The sequence below is a fragment of the Lates calcarifer genome, linkage group LG23 (assembly GCF_001640805.2).
Source record: "Lates calcarifer isolate ASB-BC8 linkage group LG23, TLL_Latcal_v3, whole genome shotgun sequence".
NCBI classification, from domain to species: Eukaryota; Metazoa; Chordata; class Actinopteri; family Centropomidae; genus Lates; species Lates calcarifer.
Window position 1 is genome coordinate 11,779,365 of NC_066855.1, and position 18,245 is coordinate 11,797,609.

General features: G+C 40.2%; 2 protein-coding genes across 4 annotated transcripts in view; both read right to left on the minus strand.

The window, feature by feature from the left end:
• LOC108899047 (disks large homolog 5) overlaps positions 1-5,958 on the minus strand; it is a 31,753-nt gene extending 25,795 nt beyond the window's left edge. For 2 of the 3 annotated variants that reach the window (XM_051066284.1, XM_051066282.1), the window contains exon 1: positions 5,187-5,958. In XM_051066284.1, the coding sequence (XP_050922241.1) occupies positions 5,187-5,484 (298 nt within the window). In that variant the 5' untranslated portion in view covers positions 5,485-5,958. The remainder of the gene's footprint in view (positions 1-5,186) is intronic. The other variant, XM_018699309.2, reaches the window with a different exon arrangement.
• Positions 5,959-9,514: 3,556 nt separating this feature from the next.
• On the minus strand, positions 9,515-17,748 carry anxa11b (annexin A11b). The gene is made up of 15 exons (XM_018699307.2): positions 17,595-17,748; positions 14,854-15,241; positions 14,700-14,737; positions 14,373-14,519; positions 14,165-14,252; positions 13,951-14,045; positions 13,705-13,818; positions 13,458-13,548; positions 13,050-13,129; positions 12,851-12,907; positions 12,660-12,753; positions 12,399-12,494; positions 11,776-11,834; positions 11,509-11,631; positions 9,515-11,413 (listed from the first exon to the last, which is right to left on the minus strand). Exons 2-15 carry the CDS (start codon positions 15,230-15,232, stop codon positions 11,354-11,356), a joined length of 1,521 nt encoding a protein of 506 aa, XP_018554823.1. The 5' UTR covers positions 15,233-15,241; positions 17,595-17,748; the 3' UTR covers positions 9,515-11,353.
• Between the last annotated feature and the right edge of the window lie 497 nt (positions 17,749-18,245).

Consider the following 18,245-nt stretch of genomic DNA (forward strand, 5'->3'; position numbering starts at 1 on the left):
TCTGCATTATAGCAAGATGATTATCTCCAGCATTGTATGGTACATCAAGGCTCGGCAGCTTGGGTTACATTCAGGGGCCTTTCCTGAAAAAAGGCCAGCTGGAGGCATAATAAGGTGGGACTTTCCCCAACTTGGGATGACGGGCCTGTGGGCTGACAGCAGAGTGTGGCTAATTATCAGTTGGGCAGGGAGCTTGAATACTGACTAGCCAGGGCCCCAAAGAGGCTGCAGCCTCAGAGCTTCTCCTTTTATCTCCTCTGACAACATCACACAGTCCCCCCCAGTGAAAGCCCCGTCTTTTATAGTCTACAGTGATTCATAATTAACTGTACAGAAAGAAAGCCTCAGTACAACACTGTAAGCATTATGGAGAAGATGGCGTTACATGGAAAACCAATGGAAAAGTAATTTTTGAGGAGAATCTGAAAGCATCATCTGTTGATTGTTTTTCCAGTTCATCTGTAAAGTCAATATGTGTAAAATTTTTAGGTGTTAAAGCAAATTTCATATTATTCTGATGGCAGATGTTTCAGTAGAGAATTAAGTTACTCACTGTGGAAAAACTGGTGTAGAGTGAGGCCACATTATGCTAGAGAAGAACTAGTTGATTTGTACTGAGGTGTTAATCTCACCTTGTTTGTTAGTTACAGGCATTGTCATGCTTAGCTGGACATCAAAAAAGGTGTGGAAGAGAGGTTCTGAACCTATTTGACTATATAACAAGCACTTTTGCTGTAGTTTACTGACGTATTAATGGGCACTTGTGTTTGCCACTGAGTCATTTTTGACACCACTAGTGGGCACCAAAGTCTGGAATAGAGCTAGACCCATCATGCTGTAAAATGCCGCTGAAGTTGGCTATGTAGAAATAGCAAAACTTACAAATAACTGTATTAAGTGCTTATGTAAACAAATGCCCCTTGACTGATTTGATTTGAGTCGCAAATATAGATATTGGCCAAATCCTCTCATTTGAGACCATGAAACCTGCCACGGTTTGACATTTGAGCTAAACTTAAATGATGTTTAATGTTTTGTTGACTAAATTGTTTCAACACTGCTCCCAACAGTTTACTCTTTCCTCAAATGTGAATCTAATGAGCGCCTCCCCACATTTGTACCTTTGAGTGTGTCAGACAAAAAAAAAAAAATTTTAGTGATGCTTGAGATGTTCAACAGACTGCATAAGTCTTGATCAAACAGCCAGGAGTACACATTTACTGAACTCTAACTTGTCTGTGGGACGAGCAGCTTATGGTTCAGTTAAATCAGCAACTTCCACCCCTGATGTAAAGTCTAGCGTTCAACTCGAAGCAGGAGCATGACAAACGATTTTATTTACCCACGTCCCAGTACTCTAAATCAATCCCTGGCTGGCTGAGTTCCCACTAGCTAAAGGAGACTATGAGTTTGATTAAGACTGGAAGGAGCCCAGCTAACATGGCTCACTCCTCTTTTTCCCAGCAAAGAACTGAGAGAAAAAAAAAGACTGATGTGCCTCAGGAACCGTGGCATCCCATGGATCAAGCTCTCTTTGTTCTCGCTCTAGCTTAAGTTTCCCATGACTCTGTTTGAGCAGAGAGTGTCTCAATGGGCAAGGTTCACTGTGTCATAGCTCACTCACTTTTCTGCTCCGTGAAAGTCATGTGACCTGGACCTCGCTGTGGTCTGACCCTCACCACTCAAGTATCTCATTTAGCTTGATTTCTTTGCTACAGTCAGAGCCACTCTGTGCCCTTTGGACATTTTCTAATTTACCTAAAACATTCACAAGAACAAGATGGAGAGGGGGGAAACTGTCTTTTGTTGGAGTGCAGTGGAACACCAATTTTCTCAGAGCTGAAAACAGGAGCACCAACATTGAGAGCTTATATCTAAAAATCACATCTGATACTCTGCTCCACTGATACCATTCCCTCTCTATGAAAATTGGTGCGTGCCTCTACTTAGATCTGACAGCTCTATATTGGCTCATCTCAGGGGGAACTGACCACTTAAAGCTAAGATCTTATTCATATTCTGAAATCATTAATTTTATTATCTATTTGAGGGATTGCTCTGTCAGTCATTCACCTCTCTGGTCTAAAGCAGATTTCTTGTAGACTGAAAAAAGGTTATGTCTACATTCAGCATTACTCAGCAAAATGCACTATGTGTATCCTTAAAGTCTAACAAACATGTTGACAGCGCTGCCTTTGATGGTGTACTGCTGCACAGCATTGGCGTCTAACCATCCACTGTAAATCAGTGGAATGATGTGGAAAAAAACCCCACAGGGAACCTTTAAATATCACAACAAATATTGGATGGACTGAATTAAATGTGTTAGGGTTATGGTAACCAGACGATGAAACTAATGCCACCGGCAGTGGTAACATTTGTGGTTCAGAGTGAAGTGTTTCGGCATCTGGTGAAAGGATTATCATGCACTTATCGTGCACTGTATCGTGAAGACATACAGTACACCAACTGAACTTCTGCCTAATGCAACTCAATAATGATGATGAACAAGCTAAAAAAAAATGTGCTGAATGCTTGTTGCATTTATCAGTTATCCATGGCAATAGCTCCATTGGTCCAAGTCCACTGGAAATAATGGCAGGTATCCTGAACCTTCTTCCTCAACATAAAGAAAGCCAATGAAATCAAGCATTTTATTTTCCTACTACTTAACATCCAGTCTAATTTTGCAGTGGCACAGTTCAGCCAAGTGAACCCGTCAGACACGATACACGCCCTTATGATATGCTGCCGTCACATTATTGTTCTTCAAGAAATGGTGAGAACAATCTGTAAACAAAAGGTCTCTACTGCCTGAAGCTATGATTATGTAAAAACTTTACAGTATCTTTGTTTATTTAAAAAAGAAAGCAAGGAAACCCTTGGGTATACACACCTTAAGCGCACCTGTACTTGCATGCATCACATGCACTTCACAGTGAAATTCTTGCAGCTCAGGGATCAAGTCAATAGGCCACAGTTAGCATCTCTGTTGCTGACAGTTGAATATAGAGTACTTGCTGGGGTTAACTAAGGAAGCACTCACTCGTTAATATTGTTTTGATTTCAAAGGTGATCTATCCCTCTCGCCCTCTGGGTTACTGGGGAGTAACAAGATCAGGCTGCTGACAGTGCATATTATTTAAAAACATAGTCTGTAACAAGCTACTGTTATCCTGGGGACAGGCCCTTCTTTTGGCTGCGCAGTGGAGGAACCTGTCTGCCCAGTAGCAAAAAGAGGCTCAGCCCATTTGTGTCCCATATGACAGCCAACAAGGAGCTGCAGACTACACCAAACTACCATGACGAGCCCGGAGCATGTTCACATATAAGCAGGAGAAAGCCTATAAATAGGCAGTTTTAGACTCTGTGTACGACTGTGAAATGCAGTGCAAAAACAAAAAAGATCTGCAGTTTCAGTTCTCTTATAAATAATGAGGACAGAATAAGTGCATAATTAACACCTCACCATTCAGCTCATTTAGTATGACACGATAGCTGAGAGCGAATAAAGTAACTACCAATGCAAATATTGTTTTTGAAATGCAAAGGTGCAGCGGAGGTGCTGAGCAAGGAGCAGGAATGAGTGTGCATGCATTACTGTTGCTGAATTTTATGTTTATATAACAATTAAGGTTTTGGGACTTTTATGATTATGTTCATTGAAACTACAAGAGTATTTCTGTAGCTTTAGAATTTTGCTGTGAGGGAGAAAAACATAGTTAGAGGTACTCAGCAGCAGGGAGTGTTTTTTGTGAGAGCATAGGACAAAATTAACCTCATATGACACTGAATGAACTCCAAAGGAGAGTTAAGATGTTTCAAAACAATTAGACAGGAGGTTGAGGTATGTGCCATCTCATCCCTGTATCATCTACAAGCAGCTGTTTGTTTATATGTGAAGAAACAATATAGTCTGTATCCAGCAGATCAGATGACACTGGAATAAAAAGCCATGAGGGTGGAATCTGTCGGTGAGTATTACCATACCTATAATGTAAATGTGCAATATGGGTATTTCTGTTGCATCAACCACCCAGTAGAATAAGAATTTCATGCAGAGCATTTTTTTAAAATCACAAAAAGCAAGTTATGCATAGTGCTGAAAATGACAATGAATCAATCAGTCGCAGAAAACTGACTACAATTTTGATATTTATTACACTTTTATGTAATTTCTCAAGCAACAAAAGCGTTTCATGTTCTGTTTCCAGTTCTTTAACTGTGAAGATTTTGTGGTTCTCCATCTTTATTTAAATGTAAATTGAATATCTTTGGGGGTTTGGACCAGTGGTTGGACAAAACAAGCAATCTGAGGACAGGACCGTGGGCTAAGGGATTTTATTTTTTTTGGGGGGGGGCAGTTTTTTCCAGTGTTTTCAGTCATTTTATGGCCCAAACAATTAAATCTATTTGCAGCTCCACTGGCATTTTGAAGACATAACCTTGGGGCTCTAGGAGGGCATTGTCAATATTTTGCGGCATTTTATAAACCAAGCAGTTATCAAATTCATGTGGAAAGTTATTTTAAAGATTCATTGATGATGGAAATAATTGTTAGTTGCAGTTGGTTTTGTACAAAGAAATGAAAGTGACATCTCTCATTGTCCCCTTTATATTCCCCTATTTATCACTCTAAAGTAAGTTAACTGCATTGTGTGCATTAACACACATTTAATTCTTCACTCATTCGACTTGACAGTGGGTTATTGATTCACACCCACCAACCCGCACACACATACAACTTCAGGCAGCCCTGCTGGTCACTAAATCGATTCGTTGAGTCTTTTTAGGTCCATTAAATACTTTCACAAAAGGCTAGCAGGGTTGTGCTTTTAGTGACATGGCAAAGGAAAACAAGCACAGTAGTGTGAGTGTAAATAAGCATCAGGTCACATGATTGTGCAGCCCTCTCTCTCCTCATACTTGCCCAAAGGAAAAGTCATGCCCTCCATCAAGTTGTCATATGGTCAATACCCCGAATGTTCAGAGATCATCAGAGCAGGATCGAAAACAAGCTGGATCATAACCAAATAAAGTAAACACACAATGCATCACTCTAATAAGGCTACAGATGCTTCCAGAATGTACTTTTAGACATGGTCTCTCGTGCTTCCTTCCAGGCAAGGCAATGTAATAAGTCAGTAAATCAACATCTCTTAATTAACCCTATGATTGCTTCTTACCAGTCGTGTGATCCACTGGTCCAATGCCATTCAGGAGCACAGACTGCAGGTGAGGGTGTGTCTTCTCCAGAGCCTGGCAAAACTCTGCGAAATGGTCTCTGTCCTTACTTATGAGTATCTTCAGGAGAAGGTCCACTTTTTCCGAGTTGGAGGAGCAGTTGTGGCCCAGCTCGTAGCGTTCAGACTGGCTGAGGGTCCCGCAGTGAGCCAGCACATCCACAACTCGGTCCGCATCTGTTATCGACTCCACCAAGTTCTGGTAACATTTCTCCAACAACTCTTTATGCTTGGGCTCCATCTCCTCGCGTTCTCTGTGTGTTTCGCTCCCCCTCCACTTCGCTTTAAACCGAACCAGCCTCGGGACAAAATCCAGCTTCTGAGTCTTTTCTGGTAGTCAACTTCACTTCGGACTACTGTCGCGACTCCGGAAAACTATCCCGCTCGGCCCAGTCGAGACGGTTTTGAACCCGAATTGAAGGATACACAAGAAGTAGCCATATTTGTTGCCCAAGGCTGTTGACTACACGGAGATGACAACACATTTTCCCAACCGCCGCGCCGTCCTTCCCGAAAAAAAGACGTCTCTGCCTCTTTAAGCTCCGCTCTGCGTACGCTACAAAGACATTGTCGTCCTAAAATCAAGTTCTTTCGACATGTTGAAAAGTGTAAAAACTCTTCAGAAACCCTCTGTGAGAGACTACAAAGTCCGCCATGTCTCACCGTCCAAGCAGCTGTAGCCCTGTGCCAATCATATTTCCGTGCAATGGACATTTAAGGTAAACGTAGGCGGGGCTTTGTTTTCAGACGCACCTGGCTCCCCGCCGCTTTAATTCCCATTACGAAAAAACAACATGTGATACTACTATAATAAAAAAATATTTAAAAAAAAAAAAAAAAAAACACTTCCAGAACTCTTATTCAAGTATCACGGGTATGCGGTGTTTAATCAGTGGTGGAATACGAAACTGCATTACAAGTAAAAGTCAAGTAAAAAAAAAAAAAAAAAAATGAAAGTGAAGCTAACTGTTTTTACATAGCCAGTGTTGGGAAAATGTATCTACAGTGTATCACATATAATAAGTATATCTAAGTATGAAAACTAACTAACTAACTAAGATAGATGTAGGTGAGTAAAAAGTACACAGTAGTCTGAATAGTTGAATAGCTGTGCAGTAGAGGTATAAAGTAGCATGAAATGGAAATACTCATGTAAAGTAGCCTAAAAGTGCCTCAGCTTTGTACTTAGGTAAAGTAACTGAGTAATTATACTTTCTACATTCCACCACTGCAGTCAATAGTGTCTTTATAAAAACATTATGCATGTTTTTTTTCTATGCTAGCCCCCAAAACTTTACTGTTGCATGTAAAACAGTTTAAATATGTTAAAGTGCTTTTATTTTTATTATCTTCCACCAACCCTGGCCCCCTGGATGACTTGGCAACCCAATGTCAGAGCGCAATCATACAATCATCCTCACATTTCATTGTAAATAAAAGGACTAAACATAATAGATTGAAACAAACTTTTTTGAAATTCCTTTACTTTATCTACCCAGTGGTTATGGATAGTCAGATTTAGAAGTATTGAGACAATAGTATTTAAAATACTCACCATGACTACATGCTTAATTACAGAATGTAAACTGGATCCTAAATAATATAGAGGATCTATAAATGGCCCTGATGGGAAATTTCTTGCTGTATTCTTTCCAAAAAATTTTAAGTATTTCTGTGGTATACAGTGATGAGTTGATCATTGCCCTATAATGCATCGGTATACATGATAACATATCACATAGAGGTATTTCTACAGACATATTTACATAGTGCATAGTTTATAGAATATTTTACACCCCAAAGCTTGATCTGCTCAGTGAATCCAGTCATTGTATTAATGCATTGTGCACTTATAAATGGCTCGTAATTTCATTTTGTGTCAAACTCGATTCCTCTTTAGAGCAGACTGTATAGTATAGTTGTCTGTTTCTCATCTGGATTGTCCCCTGACACATCTGCCCCGCTCTGTGAGCTTTCTTCTGCTCCACATAATCCATCAGATGTCGACGGAGGCAGACTTCACGTAACACTGCAACGACACAAATGATCTAAAAGCAGACAATGAGGATCATCTATACCTTCTTATCTGTAGCCTCAGTACGGACTCAGCTGAACTGGAGAGATGCTGAATGTGGAAATCTACTTGGAGCTCGTTAACCACAGTTGCTGACAGTACTCTATATTATAAGGGGCTTCGGTGTATTGGCTTTATGAGGACTGTGACTCTCGTCTGGAGCTAGCTGGAGCACACTGGGCCTGGCTTTAAAGCTTAATACAGTACACAGCGTGCCTATACTTTTTTCCACTTGAGTTTAAAACAGCTTTAACAATGTAAGTGGTTGCATAACAACTCTACTAGTTTCTTCTCCCTGCAGGGAAAATCCATATGGAGGTCACCGAGAAAACTAGTTGGAATGTTTAGGAATTATGTAAATTCTTAAAACCATCACAGCCTTAAAACTTCACACTCAGGTTGTTGTTTTGCAGTGATTTATGGAATATCATGCTGTCTTCCTGGTAGTGCGCTACTCTTCTTCAGAGCCTCTCTAGCTGGATGTACATAAGCAGACTGCACACACAAATAAAAGAAACAGGTTGAACGGGTTTTATTCTCTTATTTTGTCAAATAACCGTGGATGAACCCTCAAACCATGCAGGTTGCAGCTCTGCAGGCGGGCTAGTGATATCTGCTGCTACATCTCATTATGTGTTGTTGATCTAATCCCTGGGTTTGTAATTTGCTCATATGCACTCATGAAGTTTAAAGCAGGATTATGTCCCTGGCAACCAAATGTCACTTAACTGCACATTCCTTATTGGACGGCTGGAGAAAATCCACTGCAAATAAACAATTTGTTCAATACTTACTTGTACTGATTGTCTATAAGACAGTATTAATATTAGAGGCCGGTGATGGGGGGATGTGAATTAAGGTAAAACATTGACTAATCTCAATAGATACACTCAGTTGGATTTTTCATTCAGATTACATTTTATCCGTCTGTGAAACAAACCTTTAACAGAACAGTATTTTTTTATCAGCTGTCAAAATGTTTCATTTTGATATTTTGCCTTATGTTTGCAGGAGTTTTCTATTAAAACACCTCATGGAACATGAATAATTTTGTATTCAAGCATTTAAAAACTCAGAATCTGAAAAAACTCTGATGTGAAACATGCCATTTCTTGATTTCATTTTCTGGTATGACAAGTTTTAAGAGATTTCAGTCACATTTTCTTGCATCGAATCCCTCAAAATCCAAATAGAAAATCCTTTAAATTGACATTTCAGGGAAGCAAAGTCAGGTGTGATGGAGTGGGCCAAGAGCTAATCAAAGGCTGACCTTCACAGCTCCCATCTCCCACCAGTACTGATGACGAGGGCAGATACTATTGATCCATGCGGCTCCCATCCACACGTGCTCTGACATCTCCAATAAGACAGTCTAACGCTGCGTGCGTGTATCTAAGTGTGATCGAGTCCCAGAGAGGGTGCAGCATCTGCTATCCACGTGTTAATAATTAAAGCATTTTGTCTAGAAATCAGGATCCGGGGGAAGCGTTGTGTTTTCGTCTCTAAAAGTAAAAAGTGAGCCAAATGGGAGCCCCTCCATTTCCCCCCCGCCCCTACCCTCACCACCCAATTTCCTTTTGACTTATATATTTCAGGAGGTATCACAGCAAACAGTCTCCGCTAGAGAGAAAATACACAAATACCAACATCAAATATTCATCCCTCTTTGTCCTCCAGGCTGGCAGGAGCTTTTCACTTTGGATGTGTATGAGAAATAGTGAAGTGAGAAAGGGGTACGAGAAGTGAGGCTCAGCAAAGTCATTTGTCTCCCCATCACAGTCCCTCTGAGGCTGCACTTTGAGGCCAGTGAGTACAACAGAACTTTAGGACATCCGTGTCTCCAATATGGACACTATTTATAGCCTGGAGAAAAGCTCTCTGTGCCATATCACTTGAGCTCCAAAGCAAACCTGAACATTTTCTCCTCTCTCTCAGATTACACAGCAAAGCACACGCAACACAGAGAGACATGACTTATGTAAGCCACATTACTCGCACCTTTTAACTCAACATACAGCTCGTGATGCTCTGAGGATGGAGAAGGTGGGGATAGGGAGGGGGTTTGTAATACAGGCCAAGGTGGGGAAAATGAGACCGGCTTTGAAATGCAAATTGCTCATTGTGCGCTGGCTCAGAGCAGAAAATCCACAGTCAAACGTTTTCATGCAAAACACATAATCCCGGTTCACAAAGACAATTCAGATATGCCAAAATGTTTTTTATTGAAATAAGAAGTGGCTGTCTGTAAGTCTCTGGAGACACTAGAACTATCAAATGACAAAATGTTAGGAAACTAAAAAGGCATCCAATTTCATTACCATGTTATATAAAGATGATTGCAAAGTAGAGTTAGTGCAATAGATATTCTGTTCAATGCCAAACACCAAGTCAGCAGGCAAAACAATCACATGGACACAAGAAATGACACTTCATTTGAGCAAAGAGCCCTCTGCTGGCAGGATAACATATAGCCAGTAAGGGGCATTATGATAAAATGTAAACAAAATATTGTAGATCAAACAATGCATGGATTGCGTTTTTGCAGCAATACAAGTATTAGATTATAGATTATTGGTGAGACAACTGCACAGTGAAACACTGACTGAACAACAGAGCAGCCCTGACAAAAGGCACAAAATGATCTGTCTTTAGGTTTTCAACATTCAGTGAAAGGCAACATTGTCTGTAAATGTTGAACAGTGATTGCAAAGGTTTACATTTCAAGAGCAAAACAGAAGAGTTTTGTAAAGCTGATATAAAGAATTTAAAGTGACTAGCTAATTTGCATAGACTTTCAAGCAGAAGTACAACTCTGGCTAGTTAGCATGAACACTTGGAAGATGGAGGAGATGGCCTTTGCAAATAACCTGGGATTTAAACAATGACCAGTTAAACAAGCATCAAATAATCAGTATGAGATTAAGTCATATTTAATTTGCTAAAACTTGCTACGCCCTCACACTGATTTTTATTTTTTAAAGGATAACTGATTTTTTTTTTTTTTACTTATTTTGGGGTGTAAATGATTGATAATGACAAAAATCTTGAGCAAGAACAGTGCAAGAACAGTGCACCCAAAAAGCTTGAGCAGCTGCTGCTGTAATCCAAGGGGCAATAGTCTGTGTCAAAGTAAAGTACTTGTTTTGTTTTGTTTTTCACAGACAGGCTAAGATCTTTTTGTTAAACAGGAAACATCACTATATAGACTCCATTGATAAAACAGTAATTTTAACCTGCAGAATACAGGCACTACTGAAATACCGCTGCCTCAATTGGTTAGTTTCTTGGTGTTTTTGTGCAGTACTTTCACTTATGTGAAGGATCTAAATACTTCCTCCACCACTGGAAGTCACACATTAACTCAAACTCACTAAGCAATTAAGTCTGCAACTCCTGCAACGCCAGTGGCAAAAACAAGCACTTTAACGGACGAACCCTGATGCAGCAGTGGCCGGGTACATTGTTTTTGCTCAATACTGCACAGGTCCCTATCAATCATTTACACCCAAAAACGTGGGAAAATAAGTCAGGTTCAAAAATACCTTGAACTTGTACATAGTTGAAATGCTCGGCAGTGAGCTAAACTTTGCCTTAGTAACACTGAAATTATACATTTATCAAGTAATTCCTTATATATATGTACTTTATATATATGAGATAAATGCAGCCCTTCCCTTGTTCTGCATCTTTAGTTTTCCTTATTTTGAAAAGTTTTTAGTTACTGGTAAATGAAATTTTTGAGCACCCACTTTTTGCTTTAAGCCTCCACCTTTTATATTACCTCTCCTGATGATGATAAAGCTATCTACTGTTGCTCTAAAAATCTTCATATTAATATATATTTACTATTTGGCAATCATACAGTAGCAAGAAAAAAATCTATTATGTCACTGAAGAGAATAAAAAACTGATATTGATTTACTGTTGTTTGAAAATTACCATTAACTGCATGCATCAGAGGTGATATAAGGTCCTATAACATTGTTTCAGTGTGGACATATATATTGCCCTTTGTAGAAGTTATCTTCTTTTCTTTTTAGTCATTACCTCCGCATAGCTTCAACAGCAGCTTCTTGTAATCCCCAGAGGTATCCCCCTGAGAAACACAGAAAGATGTATCACATAAAGATGGAAAAAAAAAAGGCCACAGACTTTTTAACTGTCATAATAACATGGACCAGCAGGACTTACAGAGATATGAGTGTACAGGGATTTTCCGTAGGTCCTCACGTAGTGCACTCTGATGTCCAACATATCAACCTCAGAGCGGGACACCATGATACGGATGAGGGTCCTGTCCTTGGTCCCCGCACCCTGTCAGTACGTCACAATATGACACTTCATGACTGCTACAGAGAAATCTCGTCCTGTGTCCCTCCACAGTAACATCAGAGCAGGAAACGACTGGTTTGTGATAAGAGGAGTGAAGATAAGAATGGGATGATTTAAAACAGGTACCTGCATGGCCTTGTGGAGCCTCTCTGCAAAGTAGGCAGGAGTGTTCTTGATGCATTTCACTAACAAAAAAGAAGGGGGAGAAGATATTGATGTTGGTCACTGTAAACAAATGAAAGAGTCTTGTAGGAATCTGCAAGATCAGACCAAAACTGACAAACGAAAAAATAAGAAAGAGACTAAATCAAAAAGCTGACTGCCTGAGGCTGACAGCATTAGACACTGATGTGTTGAAATTTATCATTTATTTATTTATTTCATGTGTATATGATTGATAGGGACAAAAATCTTTGAAATGGGCCCACCATTAAGCAAGAACTTTTAAGATGTGGTTTTCTAAACCTGTGCTATTTCTGAACTGACAAATTTAGAGGATTGTGCAGCCTTTAGTTTCCCAATCCATCATTTGCTTTTGATCAATCATCAAGTTTTAAAAAGGTATTTAGGTCAAACAGCAGCCTGTTTTCATCTGCAAGATATTTTTAGTCGTTCCAGGAAAGCCTTGCGAAACAAACATGTTGACGAATAACTTCAATATACACTTAAAGCTTCAACGTGTTTTTGGAAAGCCACTTCGGTTTAGATGAGGTTGGGAAAAAAAAAAAAAAAAAACCCAGAGAACATACCCACAGCCACCATGCCATCCTCCACATTTCCAGACATTTCCCTGCAGATACTTTTTTCAATGTCTCTCCCGCACATCTGCTGGTACTCCTGGAAGACTAATGAAGACAAGAATCACATGCAAGGTAGTTATAATCATAATATTTGAAAACATTTACCAAAAAGGTGCAGCTAAGACACTGGGGGAGTTTTATTAGGAACTTCAGAAATGGAAGGAAAAGTATAACCAGTTGTTGAAGTATAACAATACTGAAATAACACACCTGCTCGAAGGTGAGGCTTGCTGCGAGCACACAGGATGGCATTAAACTGAGACTCATCAGTTCCCACTTTATTCTCTCCTGCAGCATACAGTTTCTGTTTAACACACATAGACATACACATTTAAGAGAGGGACATGATCCAGGCTTGCTAATTACTTTCCAGGAATAATACACCAACTCTAAACCAGTACCTGAGCATCCTGTTTGGCCAGAGAGATATCAACAGTCTCCCTTTCATCACGATTTCCCTGAATGGCGAAAGACATGTAGTGTTCACTAAACGTGCATTACGTGGGCGGACTATGGTTCAGTGATTGAAAGCTGGCATGAGTTTAAATCTGTTTTTGTGAGAGCTCATTATGAATTGGGTCTGAAACATGCAGTGGTTACCTGACAGAGAGAGACCAGGAGTCTGCGGAAGTGACCGGAGGTGTCACTGCTGATGGCGTCCTCCAGGCTCTTTCCATACTCTGGAAGGAAGGTGTGGCTTTTTAGGGAAATACACTCATTTGCATAACATTTACATTTAGCTTAGTCACCACATTTCACAATCCATGCTCAAGTTCAAATAAAGAGCACTGCCTAAAACAAAACATTTGGACATGCTACCACTTTCAAATTGATTTAGAAGTTTTATAATATTAACAGCACACACTAGAATTACTAATACTTACTAATATCTTTTCAGAAGTTGCTAGGTGTCTGTTAGTAATGTTTGTGAAAACTGCTGTAAGGCATTCACTTTTAGTCATCATCAGAAGGAAAAAACAGAAAATTTTGTTTAACATCAGAACTTACCAGCTTTGTAGACACTGTTGATTTCACGGATCTCTGCATTGGAGCGTGATGAAAGAATCTCAATCAGACAAGCTTCATCAGTTCCTGCACCCTGAAAAAAATACAGAAAAGCCTTAGTAAGACATTGCACTTAAGAGATTTTTTTTTTTGCTGTTATTTTCCTATTATGCGATGAGTGACATGATGCGGTTTGGACTACAAAACCACAACTGAAGCATCTGCTGGGACAATAAGTGAAGCTTCCAACCTTTATAGCTTCTCTGAGTTCGTATGCATCAAAGTGCGCAGGGCTCATCATCATGGCAAGAACCAGTTTCTCAAAGTTTCCAGTGAGCTCAGACTTCAGATCGTGGATTAAATCCTAAGAGGGGAAAAATGACGAAACAAAAAAACCACAAGAGCAAGGTCAAGAAAGCGAAGGAAAAGAAATTCCAACTGTAAAAATCTAACAAAATGAAGGAAAGTTGAACAAAATAAATATTAGAAAGCATACCTTTCCATAAGTAGTTTTGTAGGCAGCCACCATCGGAACTCTCTGCTTGTTGGTACGACTTCCCAGAAGTTCAATAATGGCATTTTCATCAGTGCCTATACAAGGTGGGGTTTTTTTTTTAGAATCACTTTAGTGTGAAAAGGGTAAGGAGCCCCTAAACTGATATTTTTGTGACAATACATCTGATGGGTTTAAATGAGAACCATTTACTTACCAAAACCCTTCATAGCCTTCCGAAGAACTTCAACATCCCTCAGTGGATCAGCCCCAGGGTAATCTTTAATAGAACCCCTGTACCCTTTCTATTAAAAAAAACATGAGACATAAAAACATTAAAAGATAAAATACCACAAACAGTGACAAAAGTGTTTTTAGCAGCATGTGCATTGGAATGTAGTTTCAATGTCCTAAAGTGGACTTACAGAAACGGGAGGTGCCTGAGGGTTGGACGGAGCTCCACTTCCATATCCAGGCATTGAGGGGTTAGTCGCAGGGGCACCCGGGTAATTTGGCATGGGTTGTTGGCCTGGGGCAGGGCCCCCTGGGTATCCCTGCTGAGCTCCTCCTGGCTGCAGACAACAGTTGTAAATGCTAAGTAAATGGTGACAAACTTCATACAAAGCAAGTAAGGGTCAAGTCGGGCTGATGAAGATAAGGTGATTTAAGCAAACAAGAGATTTAGCTTAAGTCAGTCCATATGTTATTAGTGATGTGGTAATGCAGGAAGAGTGTGATAAGAATATATGTACCGCGCCATAACCACCTGGTGCTGCACCCCAGCCTCCACCTGCAAAGACAACATTGACATAACACTCAAAATATATTTTTTTGCTGCATTTTTATATATTTTTGGTGGAAGTGCTTGTAATTCCTCACAACTCCATTAACCTCTTGTGGACTCACCTGCTGGAGGCATGGAAGGATAGCCTCCTGCTCCGGGCTGTGGTGGGTATCCACCTGCCTGAGAAGGGAAGCCTCCGGCTGGGGCAGGGTAGCCACCTGCCTGGGGAGGGTAGCCCCCTGCTGCTGGAGGGTAACCGCCCGCTGCAGGAGGGTAACCGCCAGCTTGAGGTGGATATCCGCCTGCCTGTGGGGGGTAGCCTCCTGCTGCCGGAGGGTAGCCGCCTGCTGCTGGTGGGTAGCCACCTGCTGCAGGAGGGTAGCCGCCTGCTGCAGGAGGGTAGCCGCCTGCTTGGGGTGGATACGCTCCTGATTGAGGTGGGTAGCCTCCAGCCTGTGGTGGGTATCCACCAGACTGAGGAGGGTATCCTGGGTAGCTCATCTTCAGAACCTGAAAGTGACATGAAGTTATGTTAATATAATGTACCTTCAACAGTAATCCTATGACAAGAGCTTTTTGAGAAACCTTTTGAGGAACTTTACCTGACTTTCTACTGGAAAAGTTCAATTCTAAATGTAAATTCTGGGCGATCCAGACCCTTGAAATGTTCCTGCTCCAGGGGTATTTCTTTTCAGTGGCCCAGGAACTGTCAGTGCTGAGTTTGCTTGAACATAAGATTTGCAAATGCCACGTGTACAGCATTCATTTAGGCTGCCAACAGGCAATGACTATTGTTGTCTAACACTGAGGCTTCCATTCATTCATCTAGTTTGTTTTATCACCATGGTTCCCCAGATATAACATGAACAGGAGTGTGCAAAAGTAACTTTAAGTTCTGATATAAGTAGTTACGGTGCATGATATAATACTAACATTTCTGGTAAGACATGACTTAACTACCTTTATTTCTTGTTTATAATGTTTAAATATCAGCCTGTCCAATATTAGCAAAAATGCCAATTAAAAAAACAACTTTCATCTATTATCAGAATGGAATTTTCAATCAGTGTTCTAAAAATAACACAAACTGATACCCAGCCCCTCGCTCTGTGCCCCTCGCCCTTACCCTGTACCCAGCTGGTGTTGTCCTTATAAAATGGCCAGCTCTGATATAAAGCAAACCCAACAACAACATTATAAACCACCTTCCTGTCCTTGTTTTCAATTTTATATGAAGTCCCAGCCCCAGAAAATATCAAACTGTTTGACCACATTATGACATGAGATACTCACCACTGCCATCTGCCTAGGGCTTTAACATGTGATGATTATATATGAGTTTAGTTTTTGTTTTTTAACTCAGCTGAGCTCAAGTTTCCCTTCCCCTTTCTCTGAACTACTAGGGGCAACACTGCATAATGCAAACTATCGAGTTTCCCGGAATCTTTTCAGTGACACATTAGACCACCACAATTCCCCATTTTATACGTCCTTATGATGGGACCCCATTCATCTGAGGAATTGTTGTTGGAAATACACAGCTCTTAAGGTGTCTCTGTGTCATCCCATAAGTAAGCAAAATACTCATTACAGCTACAGTCTGTCAGTAGTAATGAGTGATAATCTAGTCAGCTTTAAGTTTGCTTTGTTTACATGTACGCAGGAAAACAGGCACTGGGAGAAATCAGTTATTTTTGACATCTCAGTGAGACCTTCAGGCTCTGTGGGTACCGGCTCCATAGCTGTATTTCTCTTTTTTCCCCTCACAGTGAAAGTACTTCTAAATTTTACAAATAGTCCACTGTTTGGCTGTATTATCAGGAGTGAATTAAATAAAGCCAATCAAAGAAAATTTGGCCATTAAAATCTGGAATATTTGGAGCTATTGGGTTTAGTTTAAATAAGAGTCTAGACATAAGTATTCTGAATTTTAAAATGCACCACTGGATTATTTAAGCATGCCTAAACACGCTGTGTGTTAAAGGTGACTTCTTGAAGGGCGTTTGATTGTTGACACTCCCGAGTCGCTTTTCAGATTGTTTTTTCCTTTGGACCCTTGAAAGCACTGATGAGGCTTTTAAGTACATTGGGAAATACCACAATTTACAAGGTCCGTTTGTTTTTCTTATTTTTACAATACCGATTCAAATGCCCCGCGGGTTTTTATTAATGTCTCTCACAGATGTCTTTTCTACAGTTGACCACTAACTAACAGCTTGCTATTGTTATAGTGTCCGTAGTTTTTACGCTATGACACATTAAAGTGCGCGTATGTGCCCATTTACGCCTCCTGCTTAGACTTTTACGATTTTATGAATAGCACTGGAAAGCACCAAAAAAAAAAAAAAAAGGACTGAGCATCGTAGGCCTGCGGCTTCCGAACTCGCCAACTAGCTAAAAAGCTAATATTTTACAGTATCCTTACAGTTCTCTGTCTGTACAATAACAAGGCTTGTATACATTATTAAGCCTTATGTTACAATTCACTCAAACATCGCCTTTGATGTCCAGAAGCTTGTACTGACCCTGTCACCCGTTAATGTTACATAATACTGTCGGACGAAGTTACAGTTTAGCATTTAGCATTCAGTTAAACACAGAGCAGGAAAGAGGACAGCATGTTAGATGGATAAAGTTTGAAATATTGGTATTAGTAAGTGTTTAACACGAAAGTCCCATTTTTGTTGCTCCTGAGATGCCGTTAAACCGCTCTACAGCGGGTGTGTCTGTTTAATTAGGCTAATTTCCTATTTGTATATTGAAGTACTTAAGATTAACTGCGTTGTCGCATGTAACACAGTGTAGAATTAATAAATCGCCGGCATTTACGATCCAAAAAACCAAAAAGATTTGAGCAACTTACTTGATAAGCACGGAGTTGAATCCAGGAAGAGACGAGCAGAGAGAGTATCCTGCAGGTGGGTGGGTCTTCAGCATTGTTTCCGCCCTGCAGTAATAACCTTTGCTCTGTTGTTGTCTTCGGTCAGAGCAGGGAGGCTGATGTTGACTCAGCGGGCTGCGATGTGTCATCCCATACCACAGTGGAAAATGTGCCTATAGCCTAGGCCAGTAAATGTGTTTACATGGTGACATAAGCTGCGGTGGAAGAAGCAACCTGATTATTTTAAAACTCACATTAAAGTACCAAAACAACACTGTAAAAGTAATCCATTCCAAGTAAAATGCCTGCATTTACACTCCTACCAAGATAGAAGTATTATCAGATAAATAAGTAAAGTAAAAGTACTCCCTACACAGAAAAATATCCCCCCTGATTGATCTATTAGGCTCTATGGCTCCTAAGTACTCAGATCTTAACTTATAAGTAGACTAAGAGCAGGAATGGAACATATTCTCACCAAAATATACTTAAAGCCCATTTTAGAGTAACACATATTATATGAATTGATCATAATTACTGATGCATCGATGTATGCATCACTTGAATGTTGCAGCTGGTGAACATGAGGCTAATTTGAACTACTTAATATAAGCTACCGTTTGGTAGCTTGTG

Excerpts from the sequence above, each read along its gene's own strand:
- anxa11b (XM_018699307.2), bottom strand. The coding sequence starts at position 15,232 with ATGAGCTACCCAGGATACCCTCCTCAGTCTGGTGGATACCCACCACAG. Across the intron at positions 14,046-14,164 it reads GAAGGCTATGAAGGGTTTTG|GCACTGATGAAAATGCCATT; the intron begins GTAAGTAAATGG and ends CACCTTGTATAG. Across the intron at positions 11,835-12,398 it reads GGATGGCATGGTGGCTGTGG|TGAAATGCATCAAGAACACT; the intron begins GTATGTTCTCTG and ends CTTTTTTGTTAG.